Here is a 25,621-nt window from a genome sequence, read left to right as displayed (position 1 = left end):
CTGAACTCCTTACCATGGTCTATAGACTAAATACACTCTGGCCCCAGCTTGGTTCTCGGATCTCATCTCCATCTCACACTAAGCTTGTTCCCACATCTGTGTTTTGCTCTATGTCCAGCATTCTCTAACTCCAGAACTTCAAATGATGCTCTCTTCTGTTGCTCAGGTCTCCATGTAGCCTTTTTTGACCACCCAGGTTAAAGGAGCACTCCCCCAGAAACTTATTCCCTCATCATGTTTTTTTTTTTTTTTAACTTTATATCAGTTAACACTACCTGAATTATCTCATTCATTTATTTGTGTTTTTACAAGGGCAGGAAATGTGTCTGTCTTCTCACTCTCTAAAACTGCCACTCCCTTCCTGGAATCTTCCAATGCTCAGATCCTTCCACAGCCAGTAGGCTGCATTTTGGGGTGGGCCCAGACTAATACAGCATTTAAAATCCTGATTAGGCCTCTTCACAACATGTAACCTGCTTCACCCTAACCTAGAGACAGTGACTCTCATTTTTTTTTAGTGACACAAAGCTACTTTTACCCAAGGGAGGGTCTGAACAGCTCAGCCTCGATTTTCACCCAGGCACTGGTGTCAGATGCCTCTTCCAATGGAAAACAGAAATTAGGCTGGGCTTAGGAGTGTAGTCTATTATTCTTGGAATAGTTAAATGTGCTTTGAGTGGAGAAGCATAAATAAAGAGACACAGCCAAGGGGAAAGTGTTATATTTAAAACTCCTCGCCTTCATTTTCTTCTTCAAATGAATCAGTCCCCACTTCTTCATAATCCTTCTCCAGAGCAGCCAGGTCCTCCCTGGCCTCAGAAAATTCTCCTTCTTCCATTCCCTCTCCAACATACCAGTGCACAAAGGCCCGTTTGGCGTACATGAGGTCAAACTTGTGGTCCAGGCGGGCCCAGGCCTCCGCAATTGCAGTTGTGTTGCTCAGCATGCAAACAGCCCGCTGGACTTTGGCCAGGTCCCCTCCTGGCACCACAGTGGGTGGCTGATAGTTGATGCCCACCTGAGGAACAGAGAAAGAAGAGGAGCAGTCAAATGCAATGCAGAACAGCCAAAAGATAACTCAAGATGGGGTTATATCTTGGTAACATGGTGTGGTAGCAAGAAAGAGCCATGGGTTGGGAATGGGAGCAGGCCTGAATGTGAAAAGGAGGAACCAAAGGTTTGGAGAAATGGACAGGTAGAAAGAGGTGAGTGTTAAAGAGAAGTTAAAAGTGAGCAGAACTGGGTGCAAGCAAATTCAAGAGAAGGGCTATAAAATCTAAAGACTGTAAAAGACTAGATGGAATTTAAATTGAAACTTGGAGACAAAATAAAAATGCAAAAGAAAAGGAGGAGAACAGGGATGACTGGGTCCCTCAGGGAGTTAAGCATCTTCTTTTGGCTCAGGGTCCTAGGATCAAGTCCCACATCAGGATCCTTGCTCAACAGGGAGTCTGCTTCTCCCTCTGCCTTCCACTCCCCTGCTTGTGAGCTCGCACTCTCTCTCTGCACCTCCCCCCAGCAAATAAATAAATAAAATATTTTTTAAAAAAGAAAAGAAAAGGAGGAGTACAGGGCTGGAAATAGGTAGAAATGTTAGTGGGGGAGATCCAAGTAGACAAATGAGAGTAGTGAGTGAGATTATTATTAAGGGGTGGGGGGGGTGTACAATACATGTTTATCTTTAAAAGGAAATAGATCCCCTTTAGAGGCAAATTAATTTTTAGACTTGAAGTTTACTCTTTTCCACAAGGTCATGTAAAGTTTCTCTTAGTTATACTGTCAACAAATTTAGGGAAAATTCTCTGCCAAAGGCAAAGGTCTGTTTAAAAGATCAGGGAGGTGGGTAGGGGGATGGGGTAACTGGGTGATGGGAGTTAAAGAGGGTACGTGATATGATGATTACTGAGTGTTATGTTCAACTAATGAATCATTGAACATTATATCAAAGATTAACGATGTACTATACCTGGGCTAATTGAATTTAAATTTTTAAAAAATCATGGAGATAATCCAGAGCAATAAATTTTAAAATCCAAAAGTTCCTGGAGATGGTATTAATGTTAATGCAGCCCCACATCTGAGGGGAGTGAGGCTGGTTAGAAGAAAAGCAAGGACTTCCATCAAAGAAAGTTAATTAAAACTTGCCTGGAGAAGCCAAATTCCCAAGATCTGATAGCATGGCAGGGTCCTATAAGCTAAGCCTAGCCCAATCTGATGTTAGGGGCACTATCTGAGAAATCTCCCTCCTCCCTATACACATATCCCAAATCCAAGCTAATCCCAGAAACAAAACTGTAGGAAACTGGAAGAAGTTGAAAGTAACAAACCATGATAATATTTTTTTTTAATAAGGAAGATTTTTTTTTAAGATTTTACTCATTTATCTGACAGACAGAGATCACAAGTAGGCAGAGAGGCAGGCAGAGAGAGAGGAGGAAGCAGGCTCCCTGCCGAGCAGAGAGCCCGATGCGGGGCTCGATCCCAGAACCCTGGGATCATGACCTGAGCCGAAGGCAGAGGCTTTAACCTACTGAGCCACTCAGGCGCCCCAAACCATGATAATATTTAAGGGACACTGAGAACCAAAATACTATCCAAAAAATAGCTCTCCTACCCAGGTCATCATGCCTTAACTGTCAGCCTCTTAATTTCATAGCTTTAAAATGCATGTCCTCAGGGTGCCTGGGTGGCTCAGTGGGTTAAAGCCTCTGCTTTCAGCTCAGGTCATGGTCTCAGGGTCCTGGGATCAAGCCCTGTATCAGGCTCCCTGCTTCGCAGGAAGTCTGCTTCCTCCTCTCTCTCTCTCTGCCTGCCTCTCTGCCTACTTGTGATCTCTCTTTCTGTCAAAAAATAAGTAAAATCTTTTTTAAAAAATAAATAAAATAAAATGCATGTCCTCTTGAGATGTAAGTGGGAGTTGCAGCAGGCTATATAGTCAAGGTGGGTAGCCCATTAAATGAATTCACATCATCTATTACTCCTTTTAGACAAAAGTAGCATCTTGTTGGTAGAGGTGATGCTGATACAGGGGCAAAGGACCAAAAATGAGAAGGGAAAGGACAATGAATATAACTTTGCTGTATCACAAATTTTGCTAGATCTGACCCTGACCAGCAAAAAACTTTGTACCTGGAGCTAACTGTCTTCTCTCGAAGAGTAATTATCCCTTCAAGTGCGTCAAATAGGAACAAATACCCTTGGGGAGGATATGAGAGGATGAAGTTTAACAAACATGAGCTTTTCTGAAAATCACCTAAAGATGCTAGCCCTACCTATCTTTCTGGATATAATGCCCAAACTTCAGCTTAAAATAAAAGAGAAAAAATGAGGGGCATCTCCTTTTTGTAAATTCCCCACCACCCTCATATCTCATTTTTTCTTTTTTCCTATTTTTTTCCTACTAGCTTGTTTTGTTGTTTGTTTCCATTTTAAACATTTAAAAAGAACTCCATATTTTGGAAAATCTCCTCAGTTTTCACAAGAATGGCCAAAACTGATTAAAAACTGGTGTAGTCTAGGGGGGAAAGACTGTGTGTATAGCTAGGAGTACAGCAGTGAGGAAAAATGCTACAAAAGGAGATGAGCTCGGTCAAAGCCTAATATACAAATAGGTCAGTCAAGAGACTGGTACATGATGCCTTGTTTTTGTAAGTCCCATCAGGGAAAAACGGGCATGCTCATCTCTGTATATCTAGCAACTGGTATAACCATCCCTGGTGCTGAGTGAACCTCTGAACTATTAAAGGCATGGCTGGGGGTTACTAACTAACGTAAATGATGGTAGCTATTTTGATAGTGGAATCTGATTAAAGACAGTGGGACCACAGGACAAAGTGATCAAGCAGTTCATAAGCACAGAGCCAGCTGCATGCCTTACCAGTGCAACTCAAAGGAGTAACTTCTGACACTCAGTATTCACTAGTTCTGAGATCCATGGGTTTTCCCAGGATGTTGTATCTACCCACTAACCCTCAGAGTTTGGCATTTTCCAGATTGCAGACACCTGATCTACAATAGGTTTCCCCAGCTTCTGCTTATTCCTGGTTAATGGAAAATGTCAGGGCTTCACAAAATAAGTGACTCACTATCCTATAATCACCATAAATATCCTCACTCTAAGTTAATTAAGGCTTACAGGATGAATATTTAATTTTTCAAAAATAAATTGGGAGAGGAACACATATTTTGTTAAAGGAGGGAATTTTATCTCTCTGGTAACTTGAATAACTTGGTTAACTCCATTCTCTGATCTATTGTCAGATTACAGGTACCTTCACTCATTCATCCTGTTCATCCCACTTGCCTGCATGGGTTCCTTCTAGCCTGTTCACTCCTCCTTATTAGAAAAAAGCCCTTTTCTTCCTGACCTTTGAGATGCTTGCAGATGTTAGGGTATGAGCAGCAGGTGGCTTCTCCCTACTGCAGTATTGCCCCTCCGAGTATCATAATTGTCCTCCTCCCCCTTCTTGCAATAATCTTCCCAAATTTTTTCTTACCTAAAATGAATGAACTAATGAAATTATGGTTATATTTGTCTTAAGCCCTCTCCCCATATCATCCCATGAAGCCTGAAGCTCCCATGGAATTGTATATCTAAGACCCTGGAATTTACTCATCTTCCTCCCTTCTCCCTGGTAATCTCCTCCTGCTTCTCTAATTGTCTATCTTCTCCCTAAGTCATCAGCTCTCACCTTAAAGCCTGTGGGACACCAATCTACAAACTGAATGGTTCTCTTGGTCTTGATGGCAGCAATAGCAACATTCACATCCTTAGGTACCACGTCCCCCCGGTAGAGCATGCAGCAGGCCATGTACTTCCCATGTCTTGGGTCACACTTCACCATCTGGCTGTTAGGCTCAAAGCAGGAGCTGGTTATCTCAGCCACAGAGAGTTGTTCATGATAGGCTTTCTCAGCAGATATAATGGGTGCATAAGTGACCAGTGGGAAGTGGATGCGGGGGTAGGGCACCAGGTTGGTCTGGAACTCAGTGAGGTCCACATTAAGGGCCCCATCAAAGCGGAGAGAGGCAGTGATGGAGGACACAATCTGGCTGATGAGGCGGTTGAGGTTGGTATAGGTGGGGCGCTCGATGTCTAAGTTCCTGCGGCAGATGTCGTAGATGGCTTCATTGTCCACCATAAAAGCACAATCTGAATGTTCCAGTGTGGTGTGGGTGGTCAGAATGGAGTTGTAGGGCTCCACCACTGCAGTAGAGACCTGAGGAGCTGGGTAGATAGCAAACTCTAGCTTGGACTTCTTGCCATAATCTAGGGAGAGCCGTTCCATCAGCAGAGAAGTGAAGCCAGAGCCAGTGCCCCCTCCAAAACTGTGGAAGATCAGAAAGCCCTGCAAGCCAGAGCAGGCATCTGTCTGGGGAGAGTAGAACATGAGAAGAAATGATGAAGACAAGTTTATGAGAATACCCTCATGTGAACAAAGGCAGGCAATCCTATCTGCCCCCACTCTATCCCTCAACATTTTTATGTCAGTAAAATCAAAACAGCCTTGAAGAAGTAAGATAAAAGGAGTTGGATTGATCTTGAGAGGACTAGCTAAAATATATAGGGTGGCAAACTGCACAGGTACATGCCACTAGGTATATGGAAGACTCCAGCCCAGTGGCTTGGTTGAATAGAGTTTCAGAACCACAGTGGTTAATAGCTTTACCCTTTGAGAACCCCAACTCCTTGCCCATTTTCCCTGCCCTTGTCATTGGTTTTGTGGGAGCTGCTGACTATACATCTCAGCCCCGCCTTGAAAGGCAGCTCAGTGTACAAATTTCAGAGATATAAATGGAGTCAGAGAACCTGAGTTTTAGTACCAATTTTGTCATTTCCCAGTTGTAAAAACTTGAGCGAGTTATGGAACCTCTCCAGATCACTGTTTCTTCCTGACTAAAGTAGGGCAATTAAAAAAAAAAAAACTCATCTCACAAGGTTATTGTGATTATCAAATGAGATTGCATGATATGCTGAGCAAAGACTTGATACGTAGTAAGTACTCAATGTTAGCTTTTATGAGAACTAAGAGAATTCAGACAGTCACAAATTTTCCCACTGGGTATGATCTATGATACTGGTTCTGAACTTTTGGGGCCCACAGAGAGCTTTGAGACAGATAACCCCTGTGAGCCCTCCACTAAACAGAAAAAGTGAAGATATGCAAAAATTTGGCACCCTTAGCTCCCAAGAACCCCTGATTAAGTCCAACCATTTCCATTGTAAAGATAAGAAAATGAAAGCTCAAGGTGATAAAGTGGCCCACCATACAACTCAGTGCTTTCTAGCCAAAACAACCTGATTTAAATCCCAACTCTGCCACTTTCTAGTTGTTTGATCCAGCTAAATTATTGAGCCACACTGGCCCTCAATTTCTTCATCTGTAAAGTACAGGTAAATTACTTCCTATGTATCATTATTAAGGGAATTAAGTGAAGGAATGTATCTAATTGTTATTTGTAATGGCTTTTGTAAGTGCTCAAAAGTATCAACAATCTCTTCCTCTCCTCTTCCAAGTTAAATTCTGTGTTAACCTATGCTTCCAACAAGCAAAGAGCTAGCCTTCTTTATACATGGAATTTCCTCCAGATACTACCGTATAGTACTGATAAGAATTAGTAGGGCATTGGCTTGTAGTGTAGTTCACGATGTCCAGGTGGAGGAAGGGGCATCATCCCTGTGAATGCTTCTTACAGAACATAAGCAAAAATTCCCAAATCTTAGGAGCTCTATTCTGTAGCCAGGGGCCACATGCTTCCACTAATTCTGTCACTTTTAGCCTGACTCATCAATTCCCTACCCTTGTTCATACTTACCAGCTTCCGTATGCGGTCCAGCACCAGGTCGATGCTCTCCTTGCCCACTGTGTAGTGGCCCCGGGCATAGTTGTTAGCTGCATCCTCCTTCCCTGTGATCAACTGCTCTGGATGGAAGAGCTGACGGTAGGTTCCCGCCCGAACTTCATCTACCAAGAGACAGAAACCATTAGGTCTTACCACATTGTTTATAGAGGAGATGCATCCCTCATTAGATATCATATAATACTTTTCTGGGTCTCCATTTCCTCTACCTTTAAAACTCCACTGAGGTAAAACCAGACAACCCTATAATAAATCTGCAAAAGGTTGAGAGAATTCCAGGGTAACATAGGCACTAATAGAAACAGAAGCCTGTGACTCAGGCAAAGAGAAGCTTTTCTGCTCTGCTGGCAGGAACTTCTAAAAGCATTAGGTTCACAAAGTTCACCAAACACCAAAGCTGATTGCCCCTTCTTCTTTCTACCTTGGCCCCTTAAGTCTTCCTTTTTATTTTTTCTTTCATGCTGCAAGGTTACCCAAAACTTTAACCCAATTTCATTTGCACTAAAATGTTCTAGGGATACAGAGAAAGGTTCCAGGGGATCTGCTCTCCCAGGAATTGTCCCACCCCTAAGCTAATATATGTCAGGCACTAGAGATATTTTAGAATGACTTTGAAGCAGAGCTATGCTCCAAGTCCTAGAAGGGTCCACACAAAGTAGATATATGGCAGACCAAGATGTATCAAGCCCCAATTACATGTCCTCTTTTCTTCAGAGTTCCTCTATGTCCCCACCCAGGGAAATCACTCATTTGCATAGTGCCTGGGAGGGTAATCAGCACATTTTGTATTTGTACAAAGTATCCAAGGCTTGTGTACCTGTAGTCTGTTGCCCCTAGAAATTAGTGTTTAGGCATTACAGACATTAGCCCAGATATCTCTGTGAAACTTACCCATCCCTTGCTTGGTGAACCAGCGCTGAAGCTGAGGAAATCCTGATGTTAAGCTGAGGATTGACCCAGGAATCATACGCAAAGGAAATGATGAAGGGGTGGTGGGGAGGAATACTCAAGGGAAAGATGAAGCACCAAGAACCCTGTTCCAACACAAGTCTGTTTTCTAGGATCCAGAGGAGCTTCCTTCTAGAACTGCAGCAACCTCTGGCTTTAAGAGAATGTGTCTGCTATTATTTCATTTTGTGTAAAATACTTCCAGGTTATACCAGACCCATGAGAAAAGACTGCAATTATTATAGAATCAGAAACCTATACTTTGGAGAATTGACTATTTGGAGACCTCTCATAATTCCTAAAATTATTTTTATTTTTCTACTCTTAGCACATAGTTAAGACTCTCTCAATTTGGATCTTTCTCAACAGGTTTAAGGGGTTTAAGTACAGGGTATTTTGTTCTGCATAGGTTACAGCTGTAATGGGGGAGCAGAGACCTGTGGTATCTATTGTGAGACTCCACCAGACTGTGGAGATTTCAAGAAATTGACAGAAGTAAGTGTGGGGTGGGGTGGGGAGGTTCTAGCTGAGCCACCCCACCTTCCAGTTAGATATTCTGCTTCCTTAGCTATCATGGACCAAAGGCTCTGCAGCTTCATGTTGTTTTCTGTAGAAAGGATCCTAGCCCATACTCACCTACTACAGTAGGCTCCAGATCTACCATGACAGCCCGAGGCACATGTTTCCCATTGCCAGTTTCACTGAAAAAGGTGGTGAATGAGTCATCGTCGTTGACCTTGCTGGCCTGGACACCAAAGGTGCCATCTGCCTGGATGCCATGTTCCAGACAGAAGAGCTCCCAGCAGGCATTGCCAATCTGAACTCCTGCTTGACCCACGTGGACTGATATGCACTCCCGCTGTGAGAAGAGTGCAGAATCAAGGTCAGAGAGTCCCAGGCCTTGGTTATGCCCTTGTGCTTTATCCTGCACACCTGAGGACTTTTCTCTCCCTAGCATTCAACTCACAGGATATCCATCCCTCCAACCATGCCATATAATACCAGGTGGGACCTGAGGTGTCAGGTGTCTAACCCTAACCCCCTCAGTCTGGACTGAGACTTGGCTCTGAGGAAGAATCGGTTTTATGGCTTGCTCCAAAGTTTGTTTCCCAGGTTAATCCTTTGTGCCAAGAAAAGGAAAAAGAGGGCAGCTATACTGATAAAACAAGGGGCTAATTCCAAACCATGAAATTCCTGTGCTGATGAAGGAGGTCAAAGGATGAACCAATGATAGCAGCAGAAACTGACCATAAATTCCCTAGCATACACAGTGGCAGCATTCATATTCATGCCTAAGCCCTGACCTTCCTAGACAACAGCCCCTCTTTCTCTCTCCCTCTCTCTCTCCCTCCATTCATCTCCCTCCCTCTCCCTCTCTTTCTCATGCACACACACACACACACTCACTCACTCATTCACAGAGTCTCAGAATATCATAGAGCAGATAAACACTCATGGAAGGAAAATATTTTGTAACTAGGTATCATGAGTGTCTTTAGTGTTCTGGCTACAAATGTAGGAAGAAGAAAAGACTGTTACATCAGCAAAGGAGAGTTGAGAATGCATGATTTGTTGGGAATCTAAATTAGGTTCCTCACTGAAGCTGGAAAATTTCTTTGTAGCCACCGTAATTTGCTCCCTTGTCTATGTCAGGCCACATATTAAAGCTGACCTTTAGAGGGCCCTTACCTCTTTGTTACTCTGGTATGAAGCCACAATTACCTGATTGATCATAATACTAATAGTTGAGGATGAGAATGGGTGGGTGTGTGGCTGTGTGTGTGGCAGAAAGAAAAAGAGAGAGAGAGAGAGAATATGAATGTCTGTGTATTAATAGAAGCTGGGGTTTCACCAGAAATCATGATCACATCACCTCCCGCCAATGAGGAAGCAGTGGCCAACACAAAGTGGCTCTGTGCCTGTGAGGACTGCTAGAGTCCAGATGGGAAGCATGTGCTTCATCCATGGGTTTCTATTCTTATCCATGACCCTACCTGGCATTTTCCAGCTAGGTAACCCAAGCCAGGAGCAAAGCCTCCAGAAAATTTGGCTGGGCATTGAAACACATGGAGTCAGAGGGAACTTGTAGGTTCTCTGGGCAAGGGAACAGGGCAGCTGCCCCAAATAACACCTCAAAGAGCCAGAGGTGCCAGGACCCATTACCCCCTAATTCAATTTTAGAAATGAGTACCTATCTTACACCTGCCCTTGCCTTAGGGCGCATAGAGCACGTGTGTTCACAGCAGCCAGTATGAAACATAGCCCTATCTGGGAATACAACCCAGCTACATTTCCATGAGTCTGGTGGCCAGAGAAAGGTTCCACTCACAAAGTTGTCCACACCCCAGGGTTTAAATCTCGCCTTCTCAATTTACTTGCTGTGCTGTGTGACCTTGGCTGTTAACTCAGCCTCAAAGTTAACTAACTTTGCCTCATCTGAAAATAGTAAGTTAGGGGCACCTGGGTGGCTCAGTCGGTTAAATGGCTGCCTTGGCTCAGGTCATGATAATCAGGATCCTGGGATCAAGCTCCAGGGTCCTGGGATTGAGCCCCTTGCTCAACAGAGAGCCTGCTTCTCCCCTGCCTGCCATTCCCCCTTCTGTGCTTGCTCTCTGTCTCTCTCTCTCCCTCACCCTCTCTGTGTCAAATAAATAAAATCTTTAAAAAAAATTTTTTTAATGAAAATAATAATTTAGCCATGATTATGTTGTTTTTGCCTTTACCATTATTATTTTCATTATGATAATACCTTGTAGCTTTATTCTCCATCCAGAAGAAACCCAGGTGGAAAGTTAGAGACACACACACATATACACCCCTCAGGAAGAGCTATTTTCCTTGTTAAACTAATTTAGAGTAACTGGAAGTATAAAAGAATCTCAGAAATAACTGATATGTTCATAGATGCTTCCAAAACCCAAGAGTGGCTACACCAATCAAGAGAAAAGGAAGATCCCTTAATACCATTCCCCACTAACAGGAACCAGAGCTCCTGGGAGAAACGAAGAGTTCGAGGTCTGGGGCAAGGAACGTACAAGATGAGCCTGGAACGTTTTATGGTGCCTGAAAGCACAGAAGCTAACACAGATTGGGATGACGTCAAAAGATCTCAGAAACCAACTTGAAGAAACTTCCACTGCCAAAAATGAGACAGTATGAGCACCAAAATGAAGAATAATGGTACTTGATTGGAACAAGATGTATATAAAAATCCACAACTCCTTAGTGTTATCAAGAAAAGAAAACAAATAACTCATTTGTCCCCAAATAGCACGGTTTATGAGGGAAAGCTCTTTTTTTTAACTGAAGAATATCAGCTAATAAATGGACAAGGAATGATATATTAAGAAATGTTGCCATATTACAATCCCTAATCGCGTAACTGATTTGGACAAGGATGCCAACACCATTAACTGAAAGGTTGATGGGAAAAGAATGGATATTCACATAGCATTAAAGCATCACTGTTATTTACAGGTTACAAGGGGGAAAAGTAACCACAACAGTTGTTAGCCAAACACGGGGATCAATCTTAACAGTACTGATAGTGAGAGAACCAGACATTAAGAACATCCTGATGTGATGCAACATGACAACATCACCCCTGAGGAATTCTTATACATAGCCTCGGGATGGCTGAGTGGCTCAGTTGGTTAAGCAACTCTTGATTTTGACTGAAGTCATGATCTCAGGGTTGTGAGATCGAGCCCCACCTTGTGCTCTGCACTGGGCTTGTAGCCTGCCTAAGATTCTCTCTCTCTCTCTCCTTCTGCCCCTCCCACCCCACTCAGTCTTGCTCTTGTGTTCACTCTCTAAAACAAACAAACAAACAAACAAACAAAACTCAGCCTTAATCTACTAAACATTTTTTTTTGGTGCAAAATTGTGGTTTATTAAAGCACAGGAAAAGAACCTATGGGCAGAAAGAGCCGCTGCACTATTAAACACTTAAAATTTAGTTTTCAAATGGTAGAAAACACCAGGATCAGAGTGATAAGTGACATCATGAGAAAACAATAAAATAAATCCAGAAGGTGAAATATTCTACAGGACAGTTGATACAATCTTTTTAGTTCATGAAAAATAAAGATGATAGGAGAGATTGTTCCATATCAAAAGAAACAAGAAACACAAGTCCACATGTAGTATGTGCACTTTGCCTGAATTCTGATTTGAACAAATCAAAAATTATCTGGGAGACAAACAGAGAAATTGATTAATTTTGTTAAGGATGATAATGAAAGTATATTTAGGTATAACAATGTCCTTAATTTTTAGAGTCACTTTTTTTTTATTATGTTCAGTTAGCCAACATAGAGTACATCATTAGTTTTTGAGGGTCACTTCCAAAGCATTTGGGGCAAAATGCCATGACGTCTGTATTTTACTTTAAAATACTTCAACAGGGGTGCCTGGGTGGCTCAGTGGGTTAAAGCCTCTGTCTTCAGCTCAGGCCATGATCTCAGGGTCCTGGGATCGAGCCCCGAATTGGGCTCTCTGCTCAGCGGGGAGCCTGCTTCCCCTCTCTCTCTCTGCCTGCCTCTCTGCCTGCTTGTGATCTCTGTCAAATAAATAAATAAAATCTTTTTAAAAAAATACTTCAACAAACACAGCAGATAAAATAAAAATGGAGAAAAATAATAATTATTATTATTATTAAATCTAGATCATATATGTATGGTGGCATTATGGTTCTATTCCAGAGATTAAAATTTTTTCACACTCAAAAGAAAGAAACTACAGGAAGAATGGGAGTAAAGATTCCATTCACCATAATTATCTTATCCTGCAGGGCCCAGGCTCTTCCTGTCCTACTTCACTTAGTCATTATTCAACTAATAATATTAAGAACTAATTTGTCAGGGGCGCCTGGGTGGCTCAGTGGGTTAAAGCCTCTGCCTTCAGCTCAGGTCATGATCCCGGGGTTCTGGGATCGAGCCCCACATCGGGCTCTCTGCTCAGTGGGGAGCCTGCTTCCTCCTCTCTCTCTGCCTGCCTCTCTGCCTGCTTGCGATCCCTGTCTGTCAAATAAATAAATAAAATCTTTAAAAAAAAAAAAAAGAACTAATTTGTCAGTGCACGGAGCTAGCCTTCTCCAACCACTGCCTGATCACCATCCCCATCTCCCTCCCTGGAAGTTCTACATAGATAAACACAGAGCAGACCCAGAGCTGATGGCCTTGTGAGGTCACCCCTCATGCTGAAGAGAGGTCATCTATCTGGCATAACCAGGGATGCTATGTCAACTGTAAATGTTTAGGACACTAGAACTATACTGGCCTCGTAGGTCACCAAATATAATTCCCTCCCCATTTTACAGATGAAAAATCTGAGGCTGAGAAAGGTAAAGGGACAGATTCAAGATTTCACAGCTCTGCAGCAAGAGCCCAGACTGGAACCCAGGTCTTCCGACCTCAGCCTGAGTTCTTTCCCTTACACCACACAACCTCTAGCCTCACTTGCACTCTGAACTTCCAGGGCCCTGGGGTGTGCCCACATCTACATCCACACAAGCCTGATAGTGTATATAGCAAGGCCAAGCTTCTATAGCAAAACTCCAAACAGAAAAAAGCTCAGTGCAGAAAGAAACTGAGAATGGCTTATGGTGGCAGCCTCTTTGAAAATGGGTCATCCTTCTCTGATAGAACCAAGAATCTTTTTTCAGGGCTGATGTGTACAAGGACAGGGAGGGGGCCAAAGTATAGAAGAAGCTGACCCAGCAGAGGATATTTAAGTCCTAAATTTGCTCCAAACTCAGATTTCAGATTTCCCTATCTAGCCAATCAGCGCTCATGTTTTCTCTCACGGTATTTCTCTCTCTCAGTTCCATTTTGAATCTGGGCTTGTAGAGCTCAGACCACTTCTGTGCTCCAGGGATGCTGTGAGGTGAAAGGGGTCCCCTATGAGCTGCTGGACCTCTCTGCCCAGCAATCCAGAGGGTGAAGATGAGGGAGATGGACAGACCTAATACAGGAGTTTCCTTTCCTCAAGAAAAGTATGACATATACTTACACAGACCTAGTGCTGGTATAACTACAAAAGTTACCCACTGTTTATTCCTACGACAAATATTTATTGTGTTATTATGTGTAAGAAGGTATGGAAAGGTACTAGGCTAACTCCTACTCCTCCTATTCATTAAATTCACTTCATACAGGAAGTCTGGGAAACCACAAACCAGCACAGGTTCCCTACTATATGTTCCCAAGATCCACTTCTTCTCTAACATTGTATTTATCACACCCTATTATAGCTGCTTGTTCAATTTTCTGACTTCCTAGCAGAGAGAAAAAGATCTGTGAGGGCAAGGAACCCCTGCTTACTCAGTACATCCCCGGTATCAAGCACAGTGCTTGAATGTAGTGGGTGCTTAACAAATATAGGGATGATTAGAATGAAATCTCTGCACTGAGGGGTCTTATAATCTATTTAACAAAAGAGTAGGCAGTGCTGAAGAGACAATGGGAGTTCAAAGGAGAAAAAAACAACTCTGGCTTGGTTTCCTGGAACAGGAATATTTGCAGCGACCTTGACAAGTTTTAAAAACATGCCAAAATGATCATTTTAGTTGAGCTTAGGAGCAATGTTAACAAGAGGCAGGAAAATTTAGGACAAGTCCCACAAATCATGCAGTTTGCCTGATGTGTAGGCTCTTGAAAAACAGAACAGATGAGACATCTGTGCCACCTACCTTCATCTTCCATGGGGAGGGGAACCTATGTTTTGCAGAATATCAAAAAAGAATTTCTAAAACTTTACAGCCCTATTATAATTCCACTATAAGAAACCTTTTCTTACATCAATCTTATATTATTTCTATTTTAATATTAGTCATCCCTTTTATTTTGTTCTCAGATGACTAAGATCAGCTAATTAAGACCCTCTGTGGAAGGAGATTTGTAGCTTCAAAAATCATTTTGAAGTATCATAAAACAATAAAACTGGCATATTATCTAGGAAAGGAATTGACACAGACCAGCGGTATATGACACATGAAAACCTGAGACCAGTCCACATCTCTTGAGCACGAATGTGGTCAAATGCCACACAGCTGCTTTCAGAAGCATATTACATCAAATTATGTCTAGTTGTCAGGCTGGGCTAATAAATCACCTATATTTTAGGATCTAGGTCAAAGATGTGGTCTACTAATAAAAAGTAGATCCACAGTGTTATGGAGGAATAACTAAAGTAAGAAGAATTGTGACTCATAAAAGATTCCTTGAATTATCTCTGCTCAAAGCCCTTCAAGTACAGCATATTTAGAATCACTCAGAACAAAGAATAGATAGCAAGCCAGAAAAAGCAAGAAAAAAAACTTGACCTAAATTAACATCAGTGAGTGAAAGTAGTTCAAGAGAGGGGTCTTGGATTATAGGCACTGCATTTAGGGCAGCAATAGCGATGACATTAAGACCACCTTTAGGAATGGCAGGAATGTTAAGTATATAGACTATATATATATAGTATATATATAAGAGACCCATTGGTGTCCGAAGGCCCTTAGGCTTTAGCTGACATTGGGGACAAGTGTGAGAGACAGCTAAGGAGTTTTAATCTGGTACATAGCACCCATTTCATTTTCCCATTCTCTCATTATCTGGGAGAAATTCTAACAGGAAGACACAGACAGTGGAAATGTCAACCACAAAGGCCACAGATAGCATTACTGGTCCCTTGGCAGCCAAAGGGAAAAGGAGCAGTTGGTCCTCTTTCTCCCCCAAGGAAGAAGCAGTTGGGTCCACCCACCCAATATCACCAGTCCTGAATTCACCAGCTATTTTCCCCTCAGAAGTTATTTTTAACTTTTCATCTTCCTCTCAAGGTCACTCAGGAGCCCCCCACCCCCCGAAAGGACACTCAGCAACAGCAATAGCCCTCTAGCTCTGCATGGGCCTGACTTGAGCCTGAAGCTTCCTATGAAAACTCCTCCTCATTTAGCCAGCACCTTTGCCCTAGCCACTGCAGAGGGAAGTTCTGTTCATCAGGGCTCCTCTGTTGCTCAGAGCCATGGACCCCCAACAACGTCTGGGGGGAATCTGTGCTTAGTAATGGGAAGGGCAGAGGCAGCGGTGACTCTAGAAGTGGTCTGAGGTCAGAAAATAAGTATGGACCCTGCAGAGCTCAGCCATGCCTGCCTACATGGGGGCAGTTTGCAGAAGACTGCAGACACAGAAGCAGTGTCCATTTCACCCCCCAAACACTCTCCCCTCTACTTTTTTTCTTGAGGAAACAAGCTCTTTGTTGCCTATCCCCATCTGAATCGGTGCTCCCTTGTTCAGAAGAAATGCAGTTAAGGAGACTGTGCTGCAGATATCCTCACCTCACCATAAACCCAGACACTTTCTCTGTACCCTGGTATCGTTGACACAGGCTTGGCTTGGGGCACCTGGCCAGGAGTCTCCATACCACTTTCCCCAAAGGTGTCCTAGCCTCAGTTCCCAGAACTGCTTACTGGGAGGCCACTGGGAGCAGATGAGAATGCTCAGTTATAGGATTAGTTATACATTTCTTACTCAAAACCTACAGAAATGCTTAATCTAATTCTTCTTAACACAGAAGTAGCCTTCTCCCTCCAACCCTCACAAGAGAAGGGAATCCTGGAGGGTGGCTGCCTGAGACAATCTAATCTGTTAAAGGAAGCAAAGTCCTTTCTGCAAGGGTGGAATTCTTTGGGTCTTCATTTATTAGTTGGGTCATTCTAGCCTTCCATGAATGAGTAAAGAGATTTTTAAAAAGAGGTTCTATGAGTAGGAAGTGGCCAATAAAAAATGTTTTCCAAAAAAAAAAAAATGTTTTCCCATTAAGACAATGCTGCCCATGTAATTAAATATTTCAAACACAACCTGCTATGCAAAATTCAGTTTCAAAATAAATAAAAGAAAGAAAATAAATAAATAAAAGATAATCTCTTCTCAAAATATTCAACCATAGGTTTTCAGTTAAATAGCCACATTTAAAATAAGGTTTTACTGTTTAAAATTTTTATTTACTAGATATTTTCAGAAACTTTCCTATTGAATACATGGTCAATAAATTATAATCCTTGGCTCCCTTGTAAGTCTCCTTTAAGGCTCTATTCTGAGAGTCGCTACAGCATTCAGGTCAAAGTTAAAACATGCAAGAGAAAGCACTTTGAAAATTACAAAGCACTACATACTAGATAGTATAAATATTAAATACCAAATTTTGAGTATGCCTAGGATTTCCTTCAGAATAATAGGAAGTGAGGGAAAGGGGAATAAATGACGCAAGATTTGTCATAAGTAAATAATTGTCGAAATTGGATGAGGCATACACTGGGGTTCATTATACCATTTTCTCCCTTTTTGTATATGTTTGAAATTCTCCACAATAAGAAGTTTAAAATAGTAAAGCTAGGTGGAGCTGTGGAAATTGTAACCATAACCCCTCTTCATTTTGTAGATGAGAAAACCCGTCTAATGAGGTTAATCGAACTTCTTGAAGCTAGCTGCAGAGCCAGGAGTCAAAATTCTTCTCTGGGCTTCTTCTATGGCCTCACATGAGGGGCCTCAGACAGGAGTCATTCCTTTGGCCACTATCACCTATATCCCCCAAGTTCTTAAAGCTCCCAGTGCTCCAGAGAGAGAGGCTGCTGCACAGACCCCTAGCTAGAAACAGAGCTGGAGCCAGAACGAGAGGCCCTGGGCACTTTCCAAAAAAGAGCAGAGGCTGGGTGAGGAGGGTTTTCTAGCCTGCCCTGCTTGATTGCTGACACCTAGAGCAAGAGTGCCCAGAGAACATGACCCTGGTTTGCTTATTCTGTCCCCCTCCTCCACCCAACTCTCCCAATCCACCCCTTCTCTACCAAAATACCAGGGCTCTGAGCAAGGAGATTCTGGGTTTTCGGGCGTTCAGGGAAATAGATTGGGAACGATTTTACCCACTGCCGGGGAAGAAGGGGGAGGGTCACAGAAAGGATTCTAGAGAGCCTGGAGAGGCCCCCTCCAGCCAAGTGGGATCTGCGTCTGCAAGAGGAGATAGATTTCAGGGAGGGAGGAAGGAGCCACCGCTGAGCCCTTAACCATGACAGTAAACAAAAAGAGAAGTCCTGAGGTCCCCTTGCCTTCTGAGGGAGACTTCTGTGCGCCAAAGTCCTTCTGATTTCGACCGCTGGAAAAACTGGGGAATTGGCGTGGGTGCCAGGTGTCTGGGTGGCTGAGAGCATTCAAGTTTTAAATGCCCCCCACCCAAGCCCAAACGAATATTCAGAGACAGAAAGGAAAATGACCTCAAGCGAGGGGAGACTGTGATGCCCTAAGTCCTCTGTCACATTCTGGGGCTCTGTCTCATTTGATTGGATTTGGGGACCTAACTGCACCCACTCCCCCAGCCGCCGGAGCCCACCTCAGCCATCTGGAATCCCTGGACTGTCTCCTACTTAACCCACTCTAGTCCCTGAGCTGCCCGTCTGAGGATTCCTCAGAATCTCACCTCGTCCGCGCCCGCTTCTCGTATCCTCCCTCTCCTCACCTGCGTGCGCAAATCTCCCCTAGGTCCCTGTGCGGGGCGATTCGCCTCAGATCTCTACTTTATGTATATTATAAAGGGTACGGGCACGGGTGTCCTCCGCCCAAGGGCAGGGACCTCCTCGACCCTGAACTGAAACCCCAAGAGACTTCAAGCTCTGCAGATCCAAAGTGATGGATCTGTTAGCCCCCTCGCAGATATGGTTCTCGGCTTGGTGCCAGCCGCGCGCCCCAGATCCCTGGCCCCCAGCCCCGGGACCTGGAAAGTCTCACCATGGCGGCTGCTCTCCTCGCCGGCTCGCCTCCCAGCTGGGCCTGCCCACCCCAACTGCTCTAGATACAGCCGCCTCCGCTGTTGTGACACACTGGGCGGGAGGGGGCTGGGGAGAGACATGCTGGGCCAGCAGCTGCCCTGCTGCATCACAGTGCCCAGGGAGGGGAGGGACCGGGGTAGGTCACAATTGCTCCTCCCCGTCCACTCCCGGCTCAAATCCCTAGGCAGCCGCGATGGCCCGGCCCCGCCCCGCCCCTGGGTCCACCCTCGGCAACTTCGGTCGCTGCTCCTGCTGGGAATTGCGCGGTTAGGTTCCCAGCGATTCCGTGGCTCCGTGGAGGAGGCAGTCCTATTACCAAGGCGCACTCATAGTCTGTATGATCGGCCATTGGCTGGAAAGCTGCTTAGAAAAGAAATGTAAAAGGTCTGCTAGACAAAATGTTCGTCACTGCCCAAACTTTCATTCTCTTCCTGCCACCAAACACTAGCCACCTGATTGGGGTTTACTTGACGGCAGTCATCCTAAACCCAGGAGAGTGCGGGTCTCACTGCTAGGAGGAGTAGGCTTCCAGGCTCAGCTCTGCTTCTTACCTGTCTGTGCTTGAGCAAGTTGCTGAGTCTCTGGTCTAGTAACCTCTTTCTACTTCCATCAAAGACTATGTGGTTACTGGAGAATTACCTGAGATAACATGTATAAAACCATAAAACTCCAGGTACACAGCAGGTGCTCAATACTTAAGCTGTTTCTGTTTCCACTGTTCTATCGGTATACATCACTCTTCCACCATTATTTTCAAATCTCTTTCTTGATCCATTTATCATCACTCCCTCTTCCTACTTTCAAGCCCAGAATGTACTAAGTGATATCAGAGATCTGGCTTCCTCTTTGCCCAATAATAGGGCCTCCTCTTGGGGGCCACAGGATCTTGAAGGGCAAGGGATTTCCCCTACTAGTTGGAGATGGCTGGGAGCAACTGGGTCTGGCCTTGGTATGAGCCCTTCTCTTTACACTTCAGATTTTGAAAACATTATTAAACCTACATCCACTTTCCCCAGCAGAGGCCAATCAATCTCTGCTGAAATATGAAACCCAGTCTCACATCCCACTTTTCTCAGGCACCCGACCACAACCAAGTCACTCCTGGCAAATTCATGGCTTTTCTGCAATACACTACTACACAGAGCTGCTTTGACCAAAGTACTAATACATATAGTATACCCACTGATATATACAGTACTTATTAGATTATGAGTTGAATTTTTGTCTGTATTATAATGTAAGATCCTAAAAACTAAGAATCATGATTAAGCTAACTCCCAAGCATGTAATGGTAAATGCTCAATAAAGGATAACGACTATGTATTTCTTTCTCTTCCAAATCCCATAGTGTATTCCATTACTTCTTCCATTACATTTAGAACTTTCCACTTAGAATTCTAGATGTATGTGGGTGTGCATGTGTTTAAACATTCCTACAAAATTGGAACACCTTAAAGGCAAGGATTGTGTTGTTCTCCCCATCAAAAGTAGCTAGTTGACCTTAGATATTTGCTCAAAGGATACAAAATTACAGATACAAAGGGGTACATGCACCTCCATGTTTATAACATTATCAACAATAGCCAAACTATGGAGAGAGCCCAAATGTCTAACAACTGAAGAATAAAGAAAATGTGGTATATACATACAATGGAATATTACTCAATAATCTAAAAGAATGAAATCTTGCCATTTACAATGACATAGATGGAGCAAGAGTGTATTATGCTGAAATAAGTCAGTCAGAGAAAGACAAATACCATATGATCTCATTCATATGTGGAATTTAAGAAACAAAACAGATGAACATATGGAAGGGGGGGAGAAAAAAGGGAGAGAAGGAAACAAACCATAGAGACACTTAACAACAGAGAATAAACTGAGGGTTGATGGAGGGAGGCGGGTGGGGGATGGGCTAGACAAGTAATATGTATTAAAGAAGAAACTTGCTATGATGAGCACTGGTGTTGTATGTAAGTGACGAATCACTGAATTCTATTCCAGAAACCAACATTGTACTATATGTTCACTAATTAAAACTTACATTAAAAAAGACCTGCTCTGTGGCCATAGGATTGACAACAGACCCAATATGAGTGGCCATTCATGTATCTGGCACACAGAGGAGTGAGAGCCCCATAAAGTTACAGAGATAATAGCAAAGTCAAGACTGAGAACAGCTGGGTTTGGATTCCTGGAAAGTCTGGGACAGAGGCCAAGACAGAATCCAGGGGGCAAAGTTGAGTGGTTAATGGATCAATAAGCCCACGGTGAGCTGCCCCAGGGTCAGTGTCCATGAGCCAGGCACGGACACAGCAGAGGCTGGAGTGGGAGAGAGCCGTCTGGGAGACCCGGATCTCTGAAAGCTCATGAGCACTTACACTTTCAATCAATTTCACTGATATTTATTGAGTACCTACAATGTGTCAGATACTGTCTAGGTTGAGGGATATAGCAATAAATGCATCAGACAAAAAAAAAAAAGTAGCTAGTAGAGTGCATCCAAGATGCTCAATAAACATTGTTGAATAAAATGATTTTTGGGTTCTCTTTGTGAACCAGCAAATAGATTGTGAACAGGTTCTTAAGTCTCAAGATAAAAATGATAATGACAATACTAGTGATTATGATGATGCCCTTTGAACTTTGTCATCCTTCCCTTTATGGGGTTTGGGCTGGAGGGAGCCATGACTACCCCATAAATGCTGGATTGTGCCCCCCCATTCCTATATTGAAGCCCTAATCCCCACTGTGACTATTTGGAGACAGGGCCATTAGGGAGGTAATTAAGGTTAAGTGAAGTCGCTAAGAGTGGGGCCTTAATACAATAGGTCTAGTGTCCTTATAGGAAGATGAAGTGACACCAGCAGTGCATGTGCACAGAGGAAGGCCACATGGGGACATGAAAAGGAGGCTGTACATAAGTCAGAAAGAGAGCTCTCACCAGAAACTGCCCTGCTGATTGTTAGTCTTGGATTTCCAGCCTCCAGAGCTGTGAGGAAATTCATTTCTGTTGTTTAAGCTACCCAGTATGTGATATTTTGTTATGGCAGCTGGAGCAGACGACTGTGGCCATAGAGTCTTTGGGTTTAAAAAAAAAAAAAAAAAAAAAAGCTTGTTTCCCTTTAGTTTTTAAGTCCTCTGTCTTAAAATTATTTGACTTGTGGCAACCCAGATCTCACTGATAATTCCCCATCCCACTTTTATTCTATACCTTTATCCCTGAGTAGAAATTTGGAAAGGAATAAGGACATTTTTTTCAGTCCCTGTGATGATTATTATGTGTCAACTTTACTGGGTCATAGGATTCCCAGATATTTGGTCAGAAAATTAGTATGGGTGTGTCTGCAAGGGTATTTCTGAATGAGATTAACATGTGAATCAGTAGACTGAGCAAAGCAGACTACCTTTGATAATGTGGTAGGTTTCACCCAATCAGTTGAAGACTTGAATAGAACAGAAAGCTAAGTAAGAGAGACCAGCTGCCTACCTGACTGCCGCGCCAGGACATTAGTCTCTTGCCCTTTGACTAGAACTATACCATCAGCTCTCCTGGGTCTCCAGCTTGCTGAGAGCAGATAGTGGGACCTGTCAGCTCCCATAATCATGTAAGCCAATTCCTTAAGTAAATACTTCTCTCTTTCTCTCTCTCACCCTCTTTCTCTCCCTCTCAATAAAAATGATAACAATAATACTAGTGATTATATTTGTATTTATGAGAAAACAAGTTTCTATTCAGTATAGCTTAGGCCTTGTGAAGAAATTACTCCACATCCCAGTTACTAAGTATGAATGTATTTCTTTCATGAAGTTTTGGGCTGTGAAGTCACATTCTCAAATATAATCATTATTGTGAGAGCCTAAAAAGTTGAGCCACATCCATTTGAGTAAGAGGTAAGGTAATTTCTATCAGTTACCCAAGAGAAGAGTTAGTCTTCATGATAGTTACATACTTATTATTTATATAATATTTATTTACACTTATGTCTATAATATTTGCTGACACTGAGCACTTTCTATGTGCCAAACACTATGCTAAGGGCTTATCTCTTTTATTCCTTATCACACAAACCTCTGAAATTAAAAATTTTATTATACCATTTTACAGATGAAGAATCTGACTTAGAAATGTTAATGTCAATTGTGGGGTGCCTGGGTGGCTCAGTCAGTAAAGCATCAGACTTTTAGTTTCAGCTCAGGTCATGATCTCAGGGCCGTGGGATTGAGCCCCGTGTCAGGCTCCACACTCACTGGGAGTCTGCTTGAGATTCTCTCTCTCTCAGATACCCTCAGATAAATAAATAAATCTTAAATGAAAGGTCCCCCAATAATGGGTCCGTGATTAAAGGAGCAAGACTGATACAAAGCGAAGGTCAAGCAAAGCTCTATTTCACGCCAAGCATCGAAAATCAAACCGACCGTTCGGGCCACGCCTCTTACAGAGAGGGTGACCCCTCCCTGCCTTACAGACTAACTTTTATAGAGCAAGGGCCATGTGGTTGGGCCTGGCCACACACAGGTGGCCAATGAGATTGTAACACACAGAGGAAGCTGCACAGTCATGCTAGGTCACACAAGGGTGGCCAATTGAATTACAATTCACCCCATAGTAGCTACTTGAACTAGCCTATCACCTTAGTCAGAATTGACACTCAAAAGGCGGGGCCCACACTCCTTGGTAGCTAGGGAGACAGTATGAGCGCTTTACTGATTGGATGTCTCCACCTGACCCGACTCATCCCCGCAATTCGGGCTGTTATCTCCACCTGACCTGACCCACCCTTGTATTTGGGCTTTGTTACCTGGGACTGGTTTCCCTGGACTTACTTTTAAGTAAGTTCCCTGGGGTGGCAGGGTCAGTTTAAGTTTTACTGCATAAAGAACAAAATGGCTGTTCAACCGAGGTTGGGGCCACTCTGGCTAAATAGGCCCTTACATTAAAAAGAAAGAAAGAAGAAAGAAAGAAAGAAAGAAAGAAAGAAAGAAAGAAAGAACGAACGAACTATGTTAACTCTGTTAAGAGGTAGAGCTGCGGGGCGCCTGGGGGGCTCAGTGGGTTAAAACCTCTGCCTTTGGCTCAGGTCATGATCCCAGGGTCCTGGGATCAAGCCCCACATCCGGCTCTCTGCTCAGCGGGGAGCCTGCTTCCCCCTCTCTCTCTGCTTGCCTCTCTGCCTACTTGTGATCTCTGTCTGTCAAATAAATAAATAAAATCTTTAAAAAAAAAAAAGAGGTAGAGCTGGGATTGGTACTCAGGGAGTCTGGTACCAAAAGCTAAGCTCAAATGCTCTGTCATTACCTATAAACTGGAACTGGAAGGGCAAAATTCAGGTAGAGAGGACTTCTCATTCTCTTATCTTAGACTTTGAAAGTCCACATACCTAGGCTGTGGCTCCCAGGGGTGTGTATTAAAGATGGAGTTCCCATGTGAAGGGAGACTGGTAAGCCAGAGGAAGAGATACAAAAACCGATCTGTTAATTTCCAGGCACCTACACTGCTGTTTTAAGGGCCTATTCAGCCAGAGCGGCCCCACCCGAGTTGAACAGCCATTTTGTTGTTTATGCAGTAAAACTTAAATTGACCCTGGCCGCCCCCCGCCCCGCCCCGGAGAACTTTCTTAAAAGCAAGTCCAGGGAAACCAGTCCCAGGTAACAAAGCCCAAATACAAGGGTGGGTCAGGTCAGGTGGAGACATCCAATCAGTAAAGCGCGCTCATACTGTCTCCCTCGCTACCAAGGAGTGTGGGCCCCGCCTTTTGGGTGTCAATTCTGACTAAGGTGATAGGCTAGTTCAAGTAGCTACTATGGGGTGAATTGTAATTCAATTGGCCACCCGTGTGTGACCTAGCATGACTGTGCAGCTTCCTCTGTGTGTTACAATCTCATTGGCCACCTGTGTGTGGCCAGGCCCAACCACATGGCCCTTGCTCTATAAAAGTTAGTCTGTAAGGCAGGGAGGGGTCACCCTCTCTGTAAGAGGCGTGGCCCGAACGGTCGGTTTGATTCTCTATGCTTGGCGTGAAATAAATCTTTGCTTGACCTTCGCTCTGTATCAGTCTTGCTTCTTTGACCATGGACCCAACACTGTGAGACTACAAATTCCAGACAGCAGATTAGATTTTATAATCAGATTATCTAGATTCAGGTACTCACCATACTTACTTAACTCTGGTTATCCTCTAGCTTTAAGTACACTCACATATACACATTAATGGTCCAAGCTGTTTCTCTTATGCTGCCTGGTACTAAGAGAAGGATGGGAATCTTTGGCCACAGTAGTCACAGATGAAGTGGTTCCCTTTGAGGTCTGCTGCTGTAGCCACCAGCATCAAGAGACCACCAAGGAGAAGGTGAGTCTCAGAATTAACTTGGAGTCACACAATCCAGTTTACCTTCTCCTGGGCAAATCTCCTTTCAAAAGCAACCTTACAGTGTCTGGGTTGTTTTAAGCTGGGGAAGACAGCATTTTCCTATTGGCCCTGATTCTTCCCCTGCTCACACTCCTCCCAAAAGGTTGATGCCAGAAATGGTACCTTTCAGTGCATCATCTCCATAACTTTAGCTTTTAATCCCTGTTAAACTCACCTCCCCGGGAGTGGGCAGCCCTTTAGACCAAAATCAGTCAGCCACATAGAATTCAGCAGAAAGATCAGGCAGTGAGAATGTGAGGCAGTGTGCACTTAGGATTGGGGGTCAAAGACAAGACTAGCAAATGGCAGAGAACACTGAGGTTGGGGAACTGAGAAAAAACTCATTTCCCTCACAAGTTAGCTCAAGCTGATTAGAGGCCAATGCAGAAGCCCTTACCCTCATTGCATCTAAGGTTCTGTTACAGATCAGGTAACCACTTTCTTCAGCTGCCAGCCCCTAAAAGAGCATCAACAGATATGTGTTGGATAAAGTGGCACCATAGGAACGATAAGGCAGTTAAGTCATTACCTTCTTTTTTCTGAGGCTTTGGTATTCTGTGTATAGTTAACTCTTTACTTCTTAGGTATTTGCCTCCTG

At 43.6% G+C, this 25,621-nt stretch overlaps 1 protein-coding gene across 2 annotated transcripts; it reads right to left on the bottom strand.

The window, feature by feature from the left end:
• Positions 1-705: 705 nt before the first annotated feature.
• Positions 706-18,726, bottom strand: TUBA8 (tubulin alpha 8). 2 transcript variants are annotated; one of them, XM_080810066.1, is made up of 5 exons: positions 18,573-18,726; positions 8,446-8,668; positions 6,817-6,965; positions 4,692-5,372; positions 706-1,018 (listed from the first exon to the last, which is right to left on the bottom strand). In XM_080810066.1, the coding sequence occupies exons 1-5, from the start codon at positions 18,573-18,575 to the stop codon at positions 725-727; spliced, it is 1,350 nt and encodes a 449-aa protein (XP_080666192.1). In that variant the 5' UTR covers positions 18,576-18,726; the 3' UTR covers positions 706-724. The 2 variants fall into 2 exon arrangements, with proteins under 2 accessions (XP_080666192.1, XP_080666193.1); XM_080810067.1 differs by having other exon boundaries at positions 8,446-8,510; positions 18,573-18,652.
• Positions 18,727-25,621: the final 6,895 nt, after the last annotated feature.

The sequence above is a fragment of the Martes martes genome (assembly GCF_963455335.1).
Source record: "Martes martes genome assembly, chromosome: 8".
NCBI lineage: Eukaryota > Metazoa > Chordata > Mammalia > Carnivora > Mustelidae > Martes > Martes martes.
The sequence above is the reverse complement of the archived record's forward strand: the minus strand, read 5'-3'. Positions and strand labels throughout refer to the sequence as shown.